The 19,559-nt window shown below is 43.1% G+C and overlaps 1 protein-coding gene across 6 annotated transcripts in view; it reads left to right on the forward strand.

Moving 5' to 3' along the window:
- The first annotated feature begins 8,018 nt into the window (after positions 1-8,018).
- The window catches only part of LOC131952415 (rho guanine nucleotide exchange factor 7), a 37,253-nt gene continuing 25,712 nt past the window's right edge, over positions 8,019-19,559 (forward strand). For 3 of the 6 annotated variants that reach the window (XM_059315066.1, XM_059315075.1, XM_059315081.1), the window contains exons 1-9: positions 8,024-9,676; positions 12,321-12,458; positions 13,036-13,159; positions 15,233-15,330; positions 15,419-15,513; positions 15,774-15,869; positions 17,568-17,690; positions 18,002-18,140; positions 18,595-18,654. In XM_059315066.1, the coding sequence (XP_059171049.1) occupies positions 8,132-9,676; positions 12,321-12,458; positions 13,036-13,159; positions 15,233-15,330; positions 15,419-15,513; positions 15,774-15,869; positions 17,568-17,690; positions 18,002-18,140; positions 18,595-18,654 (2,418 nt within the window). In that variant the 5' untranslated portion in view covers positions 8,024-8,131. Of the gene's footprint in view, positions 9,677-12,320; positions 12,459-13,035; positions 13,160-15,232; positions 15,331-15,418; positions 15,514-15,773; positions 15,870-17,567; positions 17,691-18,001; positions 18,141-18,594; positions 18,655-19,559 lie in introns of all 6 variants that reach the window. The other 3 variants (XM_059315087.1, XM_059315051.1, XM_059315059.1) reach the window with 3 other exon arrangements.

The raw sequence follows: 19,559 nt of genomic DNA on the forward strand, positions 1-19,559 counted from the left end.
CTAAGCCCGGTGTATGGGTTATATGTAGTGTGTAGTCCATGGGTTATATGTATATCTTAACGCACTTTGTGTAGGCTAAGCCCGGTGTGTTGTACTCGTGTTGTGGTGAGTAGAGCTCTACGCCTTGCACGTCCAGACTGCTCCACCATGGCTAAGGTTTCATCCACCCCGCACATCCTGGGGGTCGGGGGTCACGCTACACGCTAATCTCTACTCACTCATTCACGCAGATAAACGAATGTTTGCGCCGTGAGTTTGCCAAACTCACGTGGTTTAAAAATAGATTCAAATCTAGGCTAATTAATGTTGGCAGATGCCGGGATACCTTGGTGTATCTTGTTCTAGTTACGGTAGCCTGTCTTTCCTTCATTTCCTGTCTTCCCTCAACTTCCTGTCTTTTCCAGATTTGCCGTTTTCTCCAGTTTTGCTGTCTTCCCCAGAACACCTGTATTCCCCAGATTTACTGTCTTTACCAGATTTGCTGTCTTCTCCACAGTCAACTTCCTGTCTTCCTCCAGTCAACTTCCAGTCTTACTTGCATTTTCCCCATACTTGCTTCTTGTTTGGACTGGACTCTCCCCCCCCCCCCTCCCCCACACACACTTAATGAAACCGGATTATATATTCTTCAAATTTGCCTGATATAGCTTACATCTGTTAATTAGAGTACAACAAACTAGCTAGACAATTGGCTCAATTGGAGAAGTGTACCTCCAAACTGAGCCAGTAGTCCACCATTAGCACAAATCTCACAAGGGTTATCAGATGCTGGTAGCGATTAAAGGCATGCTAGTACAACACAATCGGTCAGTGGCAGCTCACCATTCAAACGTTTTTAACGTCTGTATTGGATGAGCATACGGTCTGACAACATCAATCAGCCCTTGCGTAATGTATTGTAAACGTAGGATTAGGTTGTATCATTTTTGGCGTGATTCATCCCCCACAACTCATCCAATCCCGACCTTCACCTTGTGTCTGCCACACTTGAGCCGGGTAAAATAAAAACTTTGATCCCATTTGTTGTCGGCACAAACCTAAATGTTTAGTTGCATCGATCGCTTGTCGTTCAGGGGAGATGGCATTCATGCATATGTATGATATTTGAGGCTAGTGGGCCCTCTTTAGTCGTGGGCCTGTGTTGTCCACGTGGTGGACCTCAGCCTAGTGTGGAACTTATATATATATATATGTATATATATATATATATGTATATATATATATCTGTATATATATATATGTATATATATATATGTATATATATATATATGTATATATATATGTATATATATATGTATGTATGTATATATGTATGTATATATGTATGTATATATATATGTATATATATATATATATATATATATATATATATATATATATATATATGCGGTATGTTGACAGCAGATATATTGATATATATCGCCGCTGGACTGACACATAAAAGACATGTGCTCCACTGGGAGCTGAAGACAGCTAAGGGAAATACATATGGTGCGTCATAAGAGATGACGTTTTTGCCGTACACTAGCCATGAAAGTTGAGTTGTTGACAGCTTAAAATTGTCATTGAGGCAAGGCGAGTTTTATCTTTACATGGGATTTGAAGATTTTAGTTTGAAACAAGCACCGCATTTCTAAATGTGATTTTTATATTGAGTAGCTGTCGCTCACCCCCTACTCCTACGTTTCTGTGTGTAGCTTAATCTTTTGATGTTGAGTTCAATCGGTGTGCCAGAAAGATAGGATTTAACTGTAACATAATCTAAAGATGGGTTCAAGGATCTCGTTTTTGAGTGTTAGATCCCATTGTGTGCAGAGATCCCATCGTGTGTGCGTGCAGGGATCCTATCGTATGAGCATATTGGGATCCCGTTTTCTGTGCGTGCAATGATACCACGGTGCGAGCTGAGAACGCATTCCCTGACCGACAAGACCTTACGATGGTGCCCCCCCCCCCCCCCCCCCCCCCCAAATGTAAAACATGACCAGGTCACGCTCTGATATCATCAAACGTTTGCATTCAGCTCTAAAAATAGCCGGGGTTGGCGAACACGTTGACGTGTAATGTCTGTACGTGTTTCTGTCCTGGTCGTCACCTTACTATCGCCTGATGACGTGTTCAACTGCTCGTGACTTGTCCGCTGTTTGTGACCAAGTTTCATTTCCTAATGAAAGCCTGCGAGTGTTTCAGCCAAACCCTGTTGGAAGGCTGGGTTGCACGTGTTTCAGCCAAAACCTGTTGGGGGGCTGGGGGCTGCACGTGTTTCAGCCAAACCCTGTTGGAAGGCTGGGGGCTGCACGTGTTTCAGCCAAACCCTGTTGGCTGGGGGCTGCAAGTGTTTCAGCCAAACCCTGTTGGAAGGCTGGGGGCTGCACGTGTTTCAGCCAAACCCTGTTGGCTGGGGGCTGCACGTGTTTCAGCCAAACCCTGTTGGCTGGCGGTTGCACGTGTTTCAGCCAAACCCTGTTGGAAGGCTGGGGGCTGCACGTGTTTCAGCCAAACCCTGTTGGCTGGGGGCTGCACGTGTTTCAGCCAAACCCTGTTGGGGGGCTGGGGGCTGCACGTGTTTCAGCCAAACCCTGTTGGAAGGCTGGGGGCTGCACGTGTTTCAGCCAAACCCTGTTGGGGGGCTGGGGGCTGCAAGTGTTTCAGCCAAACCCTGTTGGAAGGCTGGGGGCTGCACGTGTTTCAGCCAAACCCTGTGGCTGGGGGCTGCAAGTGTTTCAGCCAAACCCTGTTGGAAGGCTGGGGGCTGCACGTGTTTCAGCCAAACCCTGTTGGCTGGGGGCTGCACGTGTTTCAGCCAAACCCTGTTGGAAGGCTGGGGGCTGCACGTGTTTCAGCCAAACCCTGTGGCTGGGGGCTGCAAGTGTTTCAGCCAAACCCTGTTGGAAGGCTGGGTTGCACGTGTTTCAGCCAAAACCTGTTGGGGGGCTGGGGGCTGCACGTGTTTCAGCCAAACACTGTTGGGGGGCTGGGGGCTGCAAGTGTTTCAGCCAAACCCTGTTGGAAGGCTGGGGGCTGCACGTGTTTCAGCCCAACCCTGTTGGCTGGGGGCTGCACGTGTTTCAGCCAAACACTGTTGGGGGGCTGGGGGCTGCACGTGTTTCAGCCAAACCCTGTTGGAGGGCTGGGGGCTGCAAGTGTTTCAGCCAAACCCTGTTGGAAGGCTGGGGGCTGCAAGTGTTTCAGCCAAACCCTGTTGGAAGGCTGGCGGTTGCACGTGTTTCAGCCAAACCCTGTTGGAAGGCTGGCGGTTGCACGTGTTTCAGCCAAACCCTGTTGGAAGGCTGGCGGTTGCACGTGTTTCAGCCAAACCCTGTTGGAAGGCTGGCGGTTGCACGTGTTTCAGCCAAACCCTGTTGGAAGGCTGGCGGTTGCACGTGTTTCAGTCAAACCCTGTTGGAAGGCTGGCGGTTGCACGTGTTTCAGCCAAACCCTGTTGGAAGGCTGGCGGTTGCACGTGTTTCAGCCAAACCCTGTTGGAAGGCTGGCGGTTGCACGTGTTTCAGCCAAACCCTGTTGGAAGGCTGGCGGTTGCACGTGTTTCAGCCAAACCCTGTTGGAAGGCTGGCGGTTGCACGTGTTTCAGCCAAACCCTGTTGGAAGGCTGGCGGTTGCACGTGTTTCAGCCAAACCCTGTTGGAAGGCTGGCGGTTGCACGTGTTTCAGCCAAACCCTGTTGGAAGGCTGGCGGTTGCACGTGTTTCAGCCAAACCCTGTTGGAAGGCTGGCGGTTGCACGTGTTTCAGCCAAACCCTGTTGGGGGGCTGGGGGCTGCACGTGTTTCAGCCAAACCCTGTTGGAAGGCTGGGGGCTGCACGTGTTTCAGCCAAACCCTGTTGATGGGCTGGGGGCTGCACGTGTTTCAGCCAAACCCTGTTGATGGGCTGGGGGCTGCACGTGTTTCAGCCAAACCCTGTTGATGGGCTGGGGGCTGCACGTGTTTCAGCCAAACCCTGTTGATGGGCTGGGGGCTGCACGTGTTTCAGCCAAACCCTGTTGATGGGCTGGGGGCTGCACGTGTTTCAGCCAAACCCTGTTGATGGGCTGGGGGCTGCACGTGTTTCAGCCAAACCCTGTTGATGGGCTGGGGGCTGCACGTGTTTCAGCCAAACCCTGTTGATGGGCTGGGGGCTGCACGTGTTTCAGCCAAACCCTGTTGGAAGGCTGGGGGCTGCAGCCAACGCCTGTGGTGGACGACATGTTAACGCCATCTACCACTTGATTTTGTCGCTTGTTTCTGGAAGTTGACTCTAGCATCTAATGTTTCCCCTTGGAATGCCACTGTTCTTTGTGATGCCACCTAATGTTGTCCTTTGGGATGCGACCTATTGCTCCTTTTTGGGGTGATTCTAGGTTACAAGATGTTGAACCCTATCTTCTATGGTAGCATATATTGAACCGCATGTTCCATGGTAGCATATATTGAACCGCATATTCCATGGTAGCATATATTGAACCGCATGTTCCATGGTAGCATATATTGAACCGCATGTTCCATGGTAGCATATATTGAACAATATCTTCTGTGGGAGCAGATATTGAACCCGATCTTCCATTGTAGCATAATTTGAACAATATCTTCTACGAGCCGACCCGCAGCGTATCATACGCCGCTATTTAGTTGTTTTATTTTCTACTTTTCAGTAATTCATAATTTGTGAATTCGACAGTACCAATGCTGCCACTGAAAATATTTGCTTTAAAACACTAACTCCCCCCTTTCCCCTAACCCCGACCCTACACCCCCCCCCCCCCCCCCCCCGTGAAAGCAGCCTCCTCTTAGTTATTTCTTAGTTACCTCCTGAAAATTTAAAATCGAACTAAATTATCTGCCCCTAATAGAAACCCGGCTGTACGGCTCTACGATTTGTAAACATTTAGCTTTGTAACCATTTAGCGTGACCACAGCTCACCAGACAATGTGGGGGTGGGGTGGGGGTGGTAGTGAAAGTGATAGAGAGAAAGAGAGGGGACTGCAAGGAGGCGCTTGCAGCTTGTTTTCTAACGGCTCCCAGAAGAGAATTATATATATAGAAGATAGATTATAGCATAACAGTATATTGAACCCTGTATACTTTGGAAGCAGATGTTGAACCCTATCCTCCATGGTAGCAGATATTGAACCCAGTCTTCTATGGTAGCAGATGTTGAACCTTATCTATAGTAGCAGATATTGAACCCTATTCTCTATGGTAGCAGATATTGAACCCTGTCTTCTGTGGTAGCAGATGTTGAACCCTATCTATTGTAGCAGATATTGAACCCTATTCCTCATGGTAGCAGATATTGAACCCTATTCTCTGTAGTAGCAGATATTGAACCCTATTCTCTACTGCGTTACCCCAGATGTTGAACCCTGGCCGAGCGAAGGCTGAGCGCACATTTGATGTATGAACACCTGCGACCTTAAGTAGCGCTGCCGAGCTTGGCATTTTCTGGTCTCCGTCCGTCAAAGACTTACCCCTGCTAGTGGGGAACTTCCTGGGTATGACGGTCTAGCCAGGTTCAGCGTTTAGAGTTTTTGTAAACTTATTACAAAGTATGCTTTATGACGGTCTAGCCAGGTTCAGCGTTTAGTGTTTTTGTAAACTTATTACAAAGTATGCTTTATGACGGTCTAGCCAGGTTCAGCGTTTAGTGTTTTTGTAAACTTATTACAAAGTATGCTTTATGACGGTCTAGCCAGGTTTAGAGTTTTTGTAAACTTGTAACAAACTATGCTTTAGCACGGGTCCCGGACCGTGCCGGTGAATATTTCGTCAAAAGTTCTGGCTGTTTGGTTAGTGGCGCCACCAACCCGGGGGCCCGAGGGGTGAGGGGGGCCGGAAGTTGTGGACCACACACCATTGACTTGTAGGTGTTTGTTGGTGTTTGGTCAAATGTCAACACCGGCTGTTTGTTTACCTGACTGGGGCCTAGTGCGGGTACGTTTTTGGTCTGTGATCTCAGCAGTTGCTGTTCTTTGAGTTTTTCACCCGGGGGAGATGGGGAGGGAGGGGGGTGTATAACGGGTAAAAAACGTCAGAAGATGGCTAACAAGGGGGTAGTAATGATGTAATAATGACGTAATTAAAACGTTGAGCTGTCTGTAGAATAACAGCAGGTGTGGGTGGAGTAGGTATAGGTAGGTGGGGTAGGGGCTGGGTAGGATGGTGAGATGTGTAGGATGGTGAGATGTGTGGAATAATAGGTGTGTAGGATGGTGAGCTGTCGGTGGAGTAGGGGCTGTGTAGGATGGTAGATGTGTGGGATGGTAGGTGTGTGGGATGGTAGATGTGTAGGATGGTGAGATGTGTGGGATGGTGAGATGCTACCGCTCAGCACGTGCTCGGGCCGCCGGTGCGAGAGAAAAAAACAGGCATGAATCATAGTTGTACGGACGGACGGGTACCACGTGATAACCGTGTTGGTACCTACCTGCACCTACAACACGAGTATAGAAATGTTTTTGTGGAGAGGGTTTACACGTCGTCTTCAACCCTCCCCCACCGCCCTCTTTTCATACTTAGATACCAGTGAAATGTGCGAACAAGAATTAGTTAAATACTGAGCTCATCAGAGTAGAAAGATTCTGTTTGAAATCGATGCTTTATCTACAGGGCTATGGAATTATTTCCAAACTATATATTTTCTTCTACTCTAATTTCTTCCGCAACTCTGGTTTTAGACACTCCCCCTATCCCCAACCCAACCCCCCCCCCCCCACACACACACCACACTATCTTATGCGGCCATCAGCACTACACTCTAGATAAACATCATTGGCTTACTTGATCTTTGATTGACTTCCGCCGTGCCAGAGCTTTTTTTTTATGAATACGTCACTTCCGCTGTGATTTCCCGTTTAATTTGATACAAAGTGAGCCGTCTGCTGGCTGGCGATCACGTGGCTTCATTGAAGTACCTCTTGTGTTTGATACTTAGTGCTTTCGTCATCATCCACCCCCCCCCCCCCCGTCCCATCTGTTCCGTTCGCCTTTCTAAATCTTTTTCTTACCCCCCCCCCTATTTCTTATTTATCTACCAGCGTTTATTTTTTAAGTTGTCGGTCTCAATGTATCACTCGTGTGTGTGTCGTCATTCATTCGGCCTATTAATATTGCCGTCTGCTTTATTGAAAGAACATACTTTTTTTGTTAGTTAAATCATTCCGCTTCAATATCTAGAATTACGTGTTCTGTGTTGGCAGAGGCCGTAACCAAATTAGAATTTGATCGTCGGATCAGACAAGTGTGATGGCGGCACATCACACAGAAATATTTGCTTTAGGGTGTGGGTGTGTGTGTGTGGGGGGGGGGGGGGGGTTGTTGGACATAGGGTCAGTCAATATTTATTACCTCCAATATCATCTCTAATGGCTTTGTCCCTGGACCCGATGATTATTTAGCCCACTAAGATGAATTATTCATATGCTACTACTCCCATCCAAGACCCATAATCCTGTCATCTCTGCTATTCCCATGCAAATGAGAGTTAACTTCTCTTTCCGTATCCGTATATCTACGTTTGTCGTGTTCCAATCAGTTGATGGTCAACTGGTCACGCGGTCTGCTTGTTTCTGGACTAGCTGTAGTCTAGAACTGGTGTGTGTACTAGTGGGGCTGTCACGTGACTGATTGGTTGGTTCTGATAGGTCGAGGCTGTCAGTGCTTGATCTGTCGTTTGTTCTTGTCAGCCCAGTCATGAGTGAGTACAGGAAGTTGTAGCTCACGTGACAAGTGTCTAGGTCATGTGACCACTTTCTGGAGACGTTGTACACTCAGGGTTGTTGGTCATGTTGCCTGGTTCGCTCTGGTAAACGAAAGATGGCCTCACCAACTCACACAGATGTGCCTCATACTTAGATGTGCCTCTTACTTGGTGTGTCTTGTGTCTTGAACACTTGTTTAGTGTAAGGTTGTGGTGCTGCTGGTGGTGTATAATTCTTTACATTCTGGTTCCGTTTTCCAGAGTGTGGATCCTTGAGTTTCTGAATAATTTGAATTGAAGGATCTTTTATGTTGTGATATTTATCTATAGGTGTTAATTGATTCGAGCTCTTTCTCTGACATTAATGGATTCAGTGATTGAGATTGTTCCTTGAGATTAATGGAAGTTAACAGTAATATTCATTAAGCTCCAAGCGATGGATCCAGCAGTCAGTAGCACTGAGTACCCCAGTGACTACATTGACATTGTCAATGAGATCAACGACTTCATAGCCTCACTGGACGCCCCTCCCCTGGACAACCACACCAAGGAGCTGGTGGGGAACCCGCAGCGTCAGAACACATTTGGCAACCATGACGCGGGGCTGTCTGAGTCATGGACGCCAGGCTCACGCAGCCGCCACACCAGTGGTGAGAAGAAGGTGAACAGCCAGCTGTCGCTGTCTCAAAGTGGTGACACCTCTGTTGACGTCGGTGACAAGATGCTGCCGTTTCCTCCAGTGGAGGATGGGGAGCCTGGGTTCAGCACCTATGATTACATAGGCTCGGATAGGTCACGGTCAACTGATTTTGGCGACTACAGTGACCTGAGCAACTACAGTGATGTCAGTATCGGCGACACTGACAGCGGGTGCTACAGCCATTACCAGCACCCCACCAGCGAGGCGGTGCCAGTGTCTAGAGAGCCCAGAACACCAGTCACCCTAACGTCATCTTGCCCGTCCCACTTCTCATCCCCCTCACACAGCACCACGGGTAGCCTGAGGGGAGCGCCCTACCTATACCAGTCTGTGTCCTCATCCCCCAGGCACGCCCCCCAGTCCTTCACCTTCTCCTCAGCTCACCCCCAGTCACCAGACCGGCTGAGCGCTGAGTTCTGCTGCGACCCCCGCCCTGACTCTGTAGACCAGAGGTTCCACCAAGTCGGCTCCAGCGCCAGTACTCTAGCAGCCGCCTCTCATCATTGGACCCCAGTAGAGTCAGATTACCAGGCTCCAAGCAACATCCCTAAGGTCCCAGAATCCCCGGTGCCTCAAAGAAAATCTCCAACCAAGACCAATCCTCTCTCTACCTCTCCTAAGGCGCCAGATTCTGGCTGTGACGACATCTACTCCTCCATCCACAAGACACCACAGACTCATGGCTCTCCTCAAAAACTGAACATCAAAAACAGGTGGCCACCGGTCAGTGAAGCTGAGCTGCCCACAAGGGAGCAGCCCCAAAGGTCAGGGAAGAAAGTTCCAGAAGAACCCAAGATGAAAGCTGAAGACCCTACCCAGTCTCGGCAGAACCCGGTCCCCATACCAATAACCCGGGTCCCTGACCTGTCTGTGCTGATATCAGAGCTGCGCTCAGCCAGTCCCATATCAGAGCTGTCCCCCAACTCTAGGTACACGGCATCAGCCAGGTCGGAGGCGGGGCCTGCTCTTCCTGCTAGGTCAGATCACTATGGCGCTGCTCTTCCTGCTAGGCCGGAGCAGTATGGCCCTGCTCTTCCTGCTAGGCCGGAGCAGTATGGCCCTGCTCTTCCTGCTAGGCCAGAGCAGTACGGGCCTGCTCTTCCCCCAGAGAACCAGTCATGTCCAGCCACCCCTTCTGGTCACCCCACTAGCAGGACATTGACCCCATCAGCCAGCCAGCCCCCCTGTGTCCCACCACACAACCCCCCTCACCTGGCCAATGGATTACGCTGCAAGAGTGAAAGCCCTGAGCATGACTACGAGCCCATAGAGAACCTACAGGTAAAAATATACTCCGCCCAGCATGAGGAAAGGAATAAAATAGTTTTCAGGAATTTTTAGAATTGTCAAATGTTAAGGTTTCATGTTTATTTACTGTTTTTATATGTTCCAAGATTATGCTGTTCCTTGTTATCGGTCTCATTTATCTGAATATGGGTTAAAATATATTTATAAGTGTTTTTTTTTTTATTTTATGTCACATTTTAAATAGTCTATTATTAATGCTGTTTAATGGTTAATTTTTAAAATAGTGTGTGCTGCTTGTGTTGTGTTAGCTAAAGATTTGACACTGGTATCTTTAATAAGTCCTTTAATAAGTTTGTTACACATTGAGTCTCTGTTGTTTCATATATTTAGAATCTACACCATTAAGTAAAGATAGCACCCCAAAAAGGAAATTTATTTATTTATGAACATAGGATAAAAATATATTTAAAAATAAAATTTTGTTTGACCTTGATAGTGGGTGTCAAAATAGGAAACAACTGTATCTGTACACAAATATTGGTACAGTTTATGTGTGGGTGAGAAATATTTTAAAACTTTTTAGGAAAAAAATTTGACATGGTTTTAAATAAACCGGGAGTGATCTCCCCTAAACTTTCTCGAATATTCTAATATAACACTACGGGGGATGGCAACTCGGGATATAGACTTCTAGACATGATTTTTAATCCATTTTAAATACTCAAATTTTTAAAAATAGAATATAATCTCGTAGAAAAAAGAAATGCACACCAAGTGAACGCTAAATAAAGATGTGCATAATAGTGCACAATATTATTAGTACTTTATAAATTTACATGCGTTTTTGAGAAATCAGAAGTAGCGTAAATAAGTACTTCCGATAAACGGAAATTACTCAAAATTTGACAGAAGGTAGAGAATTAGATCTTCTACTTACATATCAATTTTCATTTATCTATCTGAAATAGAACTCAAGTTATAGGCTTTTGAAAAATTCAAAGTAGAAAAAGTACCACTTCCGGTTATCGGAAATCGCTCAAAAGGTGATACGGATCTACGATTTTGATAAAATACTTATATATGAAATTTCATCAACCTAGCTGTAACGGTACTCAAGTTATCGTGTTTACACACTGACACACACACGGACAGAATTGGATAATCCAGTTTTTCCAACTCCATTACGCATAAAACGCCAAAATTTTTATATATCTGAGTTTATAATTTTTGCCCGATTAAAATAAGTCTTCTATATCCCGGATGTGATGAAGGACTGAGGAGTAAAACGGTGAAAACTGTCCAAATTTAATGTGATTTTTGTGCACGATTACAAGACTTTCTCTATACTTCGTATATACGAGAAAGTAAAAAGTGGTAATTTTGAGAAATGCAAACAATTTAGAAACTTTTCTCAAATGGGTTTACCCAGTGAAATATTTTGGGAAATTGATTTCTAATTTAATTCAACAAAAACATTGTTGATATCATGTGAAAATAATAAAAAACAGGAAAATAACACAGCTCTTCCTGGTTGTAGCAATTAAAAATAAAAATGGATAATTACTAAAAAGAGATATTCAAAATTAAAAGTTTAATTAGAAACTTTAAACCATGCCCAATTACAATTTTTTAAAAATAATGTATTAAAAAATTCATTTAGTTGAACAATGTTTTTTCTTACATGGGGGGGGGGGGGGGGGTACATATTCTTTTATAAATGTTTGCTTTGTAGTTTAATTACACTTTTTTTTTAACTTAAGATTAGACGTGTTAAAATTTGAAGAATTTAGCTTTTGTTTTTTTTTAATTGTAGAGGCCTTACAGCATGATTAGAGCTATCTACCACATATCTTACTCATACATACAGTACACACATACATACTGCTGCAACACCTGGAAGTACCTGCCACCCCTCAGCTAAATGTATTTTATCTTTGTCCAGCTGGAAGTACCTGCCACCCCTCAGCTAAATGTATTTTATCTTTGTCTAGCTGGAAGTACCTGCCACCCCTCAACTAAATGTATTTTATCTTTGTACAGCTCGAAGTACCTGCCACCCCTCAGCTAAATGTATTTTATCTTTGTCTAGCTGGAAGTATCTGCCACCCTTCAACTAAATGTATTTTATCTTTGTCTAGCTGGAAGTACCTGCCACCCCTCAACTAAATGTATTTTATCTTTGACTAGCTGGAAGTACCTGCCACCCCTCAACTAAATGTATTTTATCTTTGTCTAGCTGGAAGTACCTGCCACCCCTCAACTAAATGTATTTTATCTTTGACTAGCTGGAAGTACCTGCCACCCCTCAACTAAATGTATTTTATCTTTGTCTAGCTGGAAGTACCTGCCACCCCTCAACTAAATGTATTTTATCTTTGTCTAGCTGGAAGTACCTGCCACCCCTCAACTAAATGTATTTTATCTTTGTCTAGCTGGAAGTACCTGCCACCCCTCGGCTAAATGTATTTTATCTTTGTCCAGCTGGAAGTACCTGCCACCCCTCAACTAAATGTATTTTATCTTTGTCTAGCTGGAAGTACCTGCCACCCCTCAGCTAAATGTATTTTATCTTTGTCTAGCTGGAAGTACCTGCCACCCCTCAGCTAAATGTATTTTATCTTTGTCTAGCTGGAAGTACCTGCCACCCCTCAGCTAAATGTATTTTATCTTTGTCCAGCTGGAAGTACCTGCCACCCCTCGGCCACAGACCAAGTTCCCTCACCCTCAGGGACAGGCTACTATGGCAGAAACAGGGGGACAGCAACCAAAACACGTCAAGGCCATCTACGGCTTTAAAGGGACCAACAATGATGAGGTAAGGCAAACACAGCCCTCAAACTTCACTCAGTCCACAGGCACACAGCATCGACTCTGACAAACTTGTACACAATGAGGCACTTGATGTAGGGAAGGGTGTCTTTACTTTCGCTAACTTTTGTAAGGTATTCCATCCTAGCTGGGTAGACTCAGTCATGTTGTATGGACTTGAGCCCAGAATAAAAAAACTCCTTTAACCAGATAATGACTGGAAATAACTCAAGAATTCTAGTATTATGGAAACACAGTGTTATAATGTAAATTGTAATATGGATACCAGCTAATGTTATGTTACTTTAATGTCTATTTTGTTTCAGTTTATGTAGGTATTACCTAATGTAGATATCACTTTATGATGATATCTCTTAATGTTGATATCAGCTAATTTTAATACTTGATAATAATACTTGATATCAGTTATTATTCATTATGTAATTTATAATGTTGATATCTGTAACAGTTGATAATGTTATTTATAATGTTGATATCAGTTAATGTTGTTAATGTTATTTATATTGTTGATATCAGTTAATGTTATGTGTTCCTGAACCTCCTTTATACTATGTATATTTCAGCTATGTTTCAAGAAAGGGGACATAATCACAGTCACCCAGTGTGTGGAGGGGGGATGGTGGGAGGGGACATTGAATGGAAGGACTGGTTGGTTCCCCAGTAATCACACCAAGGAAGTTAAAGCAGGTCAGTGGCCACAATTAGCTGGTTAATTAGCTTGATTGTGTTTTAATCATGTGGCTTGTGGAGCCAGAGTTGTGGTGCCAGAGTTGTGGTGCCAGAGTTGTGGTGCCAGAGTTGTGGTGCCAGAGTTGTGGAGCCAGAGTTGTGGAGCCAGAGTTGTGGAGCCAGAGTTGTGGTGCCAGAGTTGTGGAGCCAGAGTTGAGTTGTGGTGCCAGAGTTGTGGAGCCAGAGTTGTGGTGCCAGAGTTGTGGAGCCAGAGTTGAGTTGTGGTGCCAGAGTTGTGGAGCCAGAGTTGTGGAGCCAGAGTTGAGTTGTGGAGCCAGAGTTGTGGAGCCAGAGTTGTGGAGCCAGAGTTGTGGTGCCAGAGTTGTGGAGCCAGAGTTGTGGTGCCAGAGTTGTGGAGCCAGAGTTGTGGAGCCAGAGGTGTGGTGCCAGAGTTGTGGTGCCAGAGTTGTGGAGCCAGAGTTGAGTTGTGGAGCCAGAGTTGTGGAGCCAGAGTTGTGGTGCCAGAGTTGTGGTGCCAGAGTTGTGGAGCCAGAGTTGTGGTGCCAGAGTTGTGGAGCCAGAGTTGTGGTGCCAGAGTTGTGGAGCCAGAGTTGTGGAGCCAGAGTTCTGAAGTTGTCTGGTACTGGGGAAATCTGCTGCAACAACATGCTGCAACAACATGGTACAACAACATGCTACAACAACATGCTACAACAACATGCTACAACAACATGCTACTACAACATGCTGCAACAACATGGTACAACAACATGGTACATCAGCATGCTACAACAACATGCTACAACAACATGCTACAACAACATGCTACAACAACATGCTACAACAACATGCTACAACAACATGCTACAACAACATGCTACAACAACATGGTACAACAACATGCTACAACAACATGCTGCAACAACATGGTACAACAACATGGTACAACAACATGGTACAACAACATGGTACAACAGCATGCTACAACAACATGCTACAACAACATGCTACAACAACATGCTACAACAACATGCTACAACAACATGCTACAACAACATGGTACAACAACATGCTGCTACAACAACATGCTACAACATGCTACAACAACATGGTACAACAACATGCTCCAACAACATGCTGCAACAACATGCTCCAACAACTTGCTGATTACAACAGTTGTTGTTGGTTAGGTGTTTGTTGCGTTTAAGATAATTGTTTCTGTTACTGTATTTTCTGTATGATCTGTGCGATTGTTGTTTTCATCACGTGAGCTCTTCAACAGTTGTCTAATAGTTTAGCCAGTCATTGAAGATCTGTGTCTAAATCTTTCTGCTGATTTTCTTCCTTGTTGTTAGGTTAATTTTTTTTACATTAGTTTGCTGAGGATTTGGTAACTTTATATTGTATTGAGGGTTGGGGTGTCTTTAGGTCATAGAGGGGCGTGAGTGACTTCAGATTATTGAGGATGGTGGTGTATATAAGGATGGGGGTACAAATCTATGCAGAACAGGGGCTATGATTAGGTTAAAGGTTGGGGTTGTCTATTCTATAGAGGGTTGGTGATGTCAAGTCCATTAATGGGCAGGGTTTCTTACAATAACATACTGACCTATGTTACAATGACATATTGACCTTTGTGACACACTGACCTCTGTGACACACTGACCTCTGTGACACACTGACCTCTGTGACACACTGACCTCTGTGACACACTGACCTCTGTGACACACTGACCTCTGTGACACACTGACCTCTGTGACACACTGACCTCTGTGACACACTGACCTCTGTGACACACTGACCTCTGTGACACACTGACCTCTGTGACACACTGACCTCTGTGACACACTGACCTCTGTGACACACTGACCTCTGTGACACACTGACCTCTGTGACACACTGACCTCTGTGACACACTGACCTCTGTGATACTCTGACCTCTGTGACACACTGACCTCTGTGACACACTGACCTCTGTGACACACTGACCTCTGTGACACACTGACCTCTGTGACACACTGACCTGTGCAGCCTGTGCCCTCCCCCATTTTCTCTACCCAAGACAAGCTTGATGAAAGCTGTCTCTGATAGGTTATCTCCCCTTTACTTCAGACATTGGCTACAAGAACAACAAAACTGGTGATGTCCCTGTCTACAAGAGGGAGAGCATGCAGCTCTACCACAATGTGGTAGGTATCTTTTTATAGCTAGGTGAATACCCATTTCTATACTTAGACTGTATGGTGGTAACTTTGTGTTACTTGATCATGTGACCAGGTGTTGAAGAATGTGATAGAAACAGAGAAGACCCATGTCACAGAGATGATCAAAGTTCTGCAGTCATACATCAAGCCCATAGAGTCCACAAATATGTGAGTATCTTGGCCTTTTTAGCTAACACATGGAGTATAGGCTTAGGTTTCAAAGGTTTTTTTATATTTGCTAACCAGAAATGGAAATGTTCATTTTGTGGTCTATGTTTTAAAAAATGCTGGAAATGTTAATGATTTAATAAGTGCTAGAAATTTTCATGTTTTAATAAGTGCTAGAAATGTTCATGTTTTAAAAAATGCTGGAAATGTTCATGTTTCAATAAGTGCTAGAAATGTTCATGTTTTTGCTGGTGTTCCAGACTGACCACAGCTGAGTACACACTGCTGGTGGGCAACTTGGAGGAGATTATAGCATTCCAACAGTCATTTTTATCTGCCCTGGAGGACTGTGAAAAGTTGGTTGTTTCCCTTTACTTAGATTGTATCTTATTGTAATGTAAAACTAGGCATGCTGCCCAGCTTCGCTTAGGCTTTCGAAAACATTGAGAATGTGAATGCTTAATTAATTCGCCCGAGGGTCGGTCTACGACCTCAAGAGTTATGAAGAGGTTCCTCCGTGGACATTTTTTTTCGATTTATAGCTCATATAAGGTACCGGTCAGTCGAGGTCAGTTTTGACCCCCTCATCGTAGACTTTTTGGCCAACCGGCCCCCGTGCTCTGTCGCCCCAAGGCAAGATCCTGCCAAATTTGAAGCGCCTGCGGCGCCGGGAAGTGCCTTATCGGACACCCGACAATCTAGATCTAGATCTAGAATCCTAATTGAATTTTTTTTTTTTTAAGTTTAGTCCGAGCAAAATAAAAAAAAAAAATACATTAACCAAGTTGACTTGGTGGGTCTTGAACCCGCACCACCTGCGTGGTTTATAGTACACTAACATCTCCGCTATTTAGGCACCTTATAAAATACAGAGAATGAAAGACGTATTTTAAAATCTTAACTTACGCGAACATGCCTATTCTTTCAAATTAATTTTTTTATCCCAAATTAGCCAGTTCCAAACAAAGATTTTGTATAAATAAATGTTATGAGTTTAGGCCGGAAAAATTGTATTGTATACATTTCATAGTGTACGTAGATCTAAATCAAATTTGAATGAAATAGTTCATTTCTTTTTTATTCTAAACACGGCAGATGACGTCATTAGTAAGCAATAGTGTCGTCACAGTTTTATGCGTTCTTTTACACATCTATTAATGCTTTTCCGGTTGCATAAATAATACTGTTTCTCTACATTTGAATACGCCTTTATTTTATATTTTTCTTCTTTAAATAAAATTGTGGTTATACATTTAAAACATCTAACATATTATCTTCAACAAAAGTCCGTATAAAGTTCTCCATATATTGCTGCCGTTTCTGACGTGATGTCCGGCGAAAATTTTTTGCGGACAGAGAGAGAGAGAGAGAGAGATGTGCGAACGTGGCCCATTATAGTATTAGATTTGGATCTTAACACTTTAAGACCAGGGTTAGGTCAAATGGCCCATACATTTATTACAGTAAAAAGCCATTCATTCAGTACTAATCCAATCCAAAAATAATAAACCAGTAAAAAGCCATTCATTCACTACTAATCTCATCCAAAAATAATAAACCAGTAAAAAGCCATTCATTCAGTACCAATCCAATTCAAAAATAGTTCTGGTCTTAAAGAGTTCAATGAATACCATATTTAAGACAAATCATAAAGCTCTTTTTCTTTTTAAATAAATGTTTTACCCATGTTCAATATGATTATAGCAAAATGCTCTGAGCATGGTACATTTATTTGATTTGTTGACATAGCTAAGTATGGAGGTGGTTTGTTGAACGGTTTGGTTTGGAGGTGGTTTGTTGAACGGTTAGGTTAGGAGGTGGTTTGTTGAACGGTTAGGTTAGGAGGTGGTTTGTTGAACGGTTTGGTTTGGAGGTGGTTTGTTGAACGGTTAGGTTAGGAGGTGGTTTGTTGAATGGTTAGGTTTGGAGATGGTTTGTTGAACGGTTAGGTTTGGAGGTGGTTTGTTGAACGGTTAGGTTTGGAGATGGTTTGTTGACATGGGATATGTTTAGGAATGGAGTCGGTACGATAGACTATGACTGTTAACTTTCAGACTGCCGTCCAGCCAAAGAAGAATTGGTGGAATCTTCATGCAGTTTGCCCCAAGTATTCAAGAGCTCTACCACTCTTACTGTGCTAACCACCCAAAGGCTGTGGCTGTTTTACAGAAAAAAAGGTTTGGACAATTATCATGGCTCAACATTGTTTTTTCTTTTACTAATAATTTGGCATGTTTATTTTTAAATGTTTTAAAACTAAATAAATTGTAATATTTATTTATTTGAACGAGAAGTTAAGCTTGTTCACTGTATACTTTACAGAAAATTTTTTTTATAATGTATTACAGAGATAAGTTGAGTGAATGTTAACAATGTATTACCGAGATAACTTGAGCAAATGTTGACAACATATTACAGAGATAAGTTGAGCAAATGTTTACAATGTATTACCAAGATAAGTTGAGTGAATGTTTACCATGTATTACAGAGATGAGTTGAGCAAATTTGTTGAATCCCAAGGAGCGCCGCCCCCAGGTGCCCAGACTCTGATCACCATTTTATCCAAACCCTTCATACGTTTAGACAAGTATCCAAGTCTACTCAAAGAGCTGGAGAGGCATGTAGAGGTCAGTTATCAATCTATTGTTCTTGATTTTAGAGTTCATTCCCTTGAAAATAAAATGGGACTAATCCCCCCAAACTTTCTCATAAATTCTTAACAGTAAAGGGGAATGTTATCATAAAGTTATCATATTTACTGATAGACAGAGAGGTTTATCCGACTAAGGAAGGTGGAAAAACCTTGAGGTTTGTCAAAAGTATGGGGGAAAAAGTCCATGTGTCGGAACTGCTATAAACTTAGTCACATTTTGAATGATGTATTTATTTTTTTAAAAACATTCTTAAATTGTTGAAGATTAGCTGCCAGTTGTTGAAGGAGATTGATTTAGTATTTTAAGTATGCTTTAGGTTGGACCTATGTTTTGAACTTGATGATTGATTTAGTATTTTAAGTATGTTTTAGGTTGGACCTATGTTTTGAACTTGACAAATCTTCACTAAAATGTTTTTCTTGTGCAGGAGAGCCACCCAGACAGAGGAGACACACAGAGAGCTATAGCAGTCTATAGAAATATTAATGTGAGTTGGTTTTTTTCTTGACATTTTACTATGTCAATACACAGAGAGCTATAGCAGTCTATAGAAATATTAATGTGAGTTGTTTTTTATTCTTGACATTTTAATATGTCAATACACAGAGAGCTATAGCAGTCTATAGAAATATTAATGTGAGTTGGTTTTTTTTCTTGACATTTTACTATGTCAATACACAGAGAGCTATAGCAGTCTATAGAAATATTAATGTGAGTTGTTTTTTTTCTTGACATTTTACTGTGTCAATACACAGAGAGCTATAGCAGTCTATAGAAATATTAATGTGAGTTGTTGTTTTTTTCTTGACATTTTACTATGTCAATACACAGAGAGCTATAGCGGTCTATAGAAATATTAATGTGAGTTGGTTTTTTTTCTTGACATTTTACTATGTCAATACACAGAGAGCTATAGCAGTCTATAGAAATATTAATGTGAGTTGGTTGTTTTTCTTGACATTTTACTATGTCAATACACAGAGAGCTATAGCAGTCTATAGAAATATTAATGTGAGTTGGTTTTTTTTCTTGACATTTTACTATGTCAATACACAGAGAGCTATAGCAGTCTATAGAAATATTAATGTGAGTTGTTTTTTTTTCTTGACATTTTACTATGTCAATACACAGAGAGCTATAGCGGTCTATAGAAATATTAATGTGAGTTGGTTTTTTTTCTTGACATTTTACTATGTCAATACACAGAGAGCTATAGCAGTCTATAGAAATATTAATGTGAGTTGGTTGTTTTTCTTGACATTTTACTATGTCAATACACAGAGAGCTATAGCAGTCTATAGAAATATTAATGTGAGTTGGTTTTTTTTCTTGACATTTTACTATGTCAATACACAGAGAGCTATAGCAGTCTATAGAAATATTAATGTGAGT

This window comes from Physella acuta, unplaced genomic scaffold, assembly GCF_028476545.2.
Source record: "Physella acuta isolate Inbredline_101_S28 unplaced genomic scaffold, ASM2847654v3 ptg000072l, whole genome shotgun sequence".
In the NCBI taxonomy this organism is placed as follows: domain Eukaryota; kingdom Metazoa; phylum Mollusca; class Gastropoda; family Physidae; genus Physella; species Physella acuta.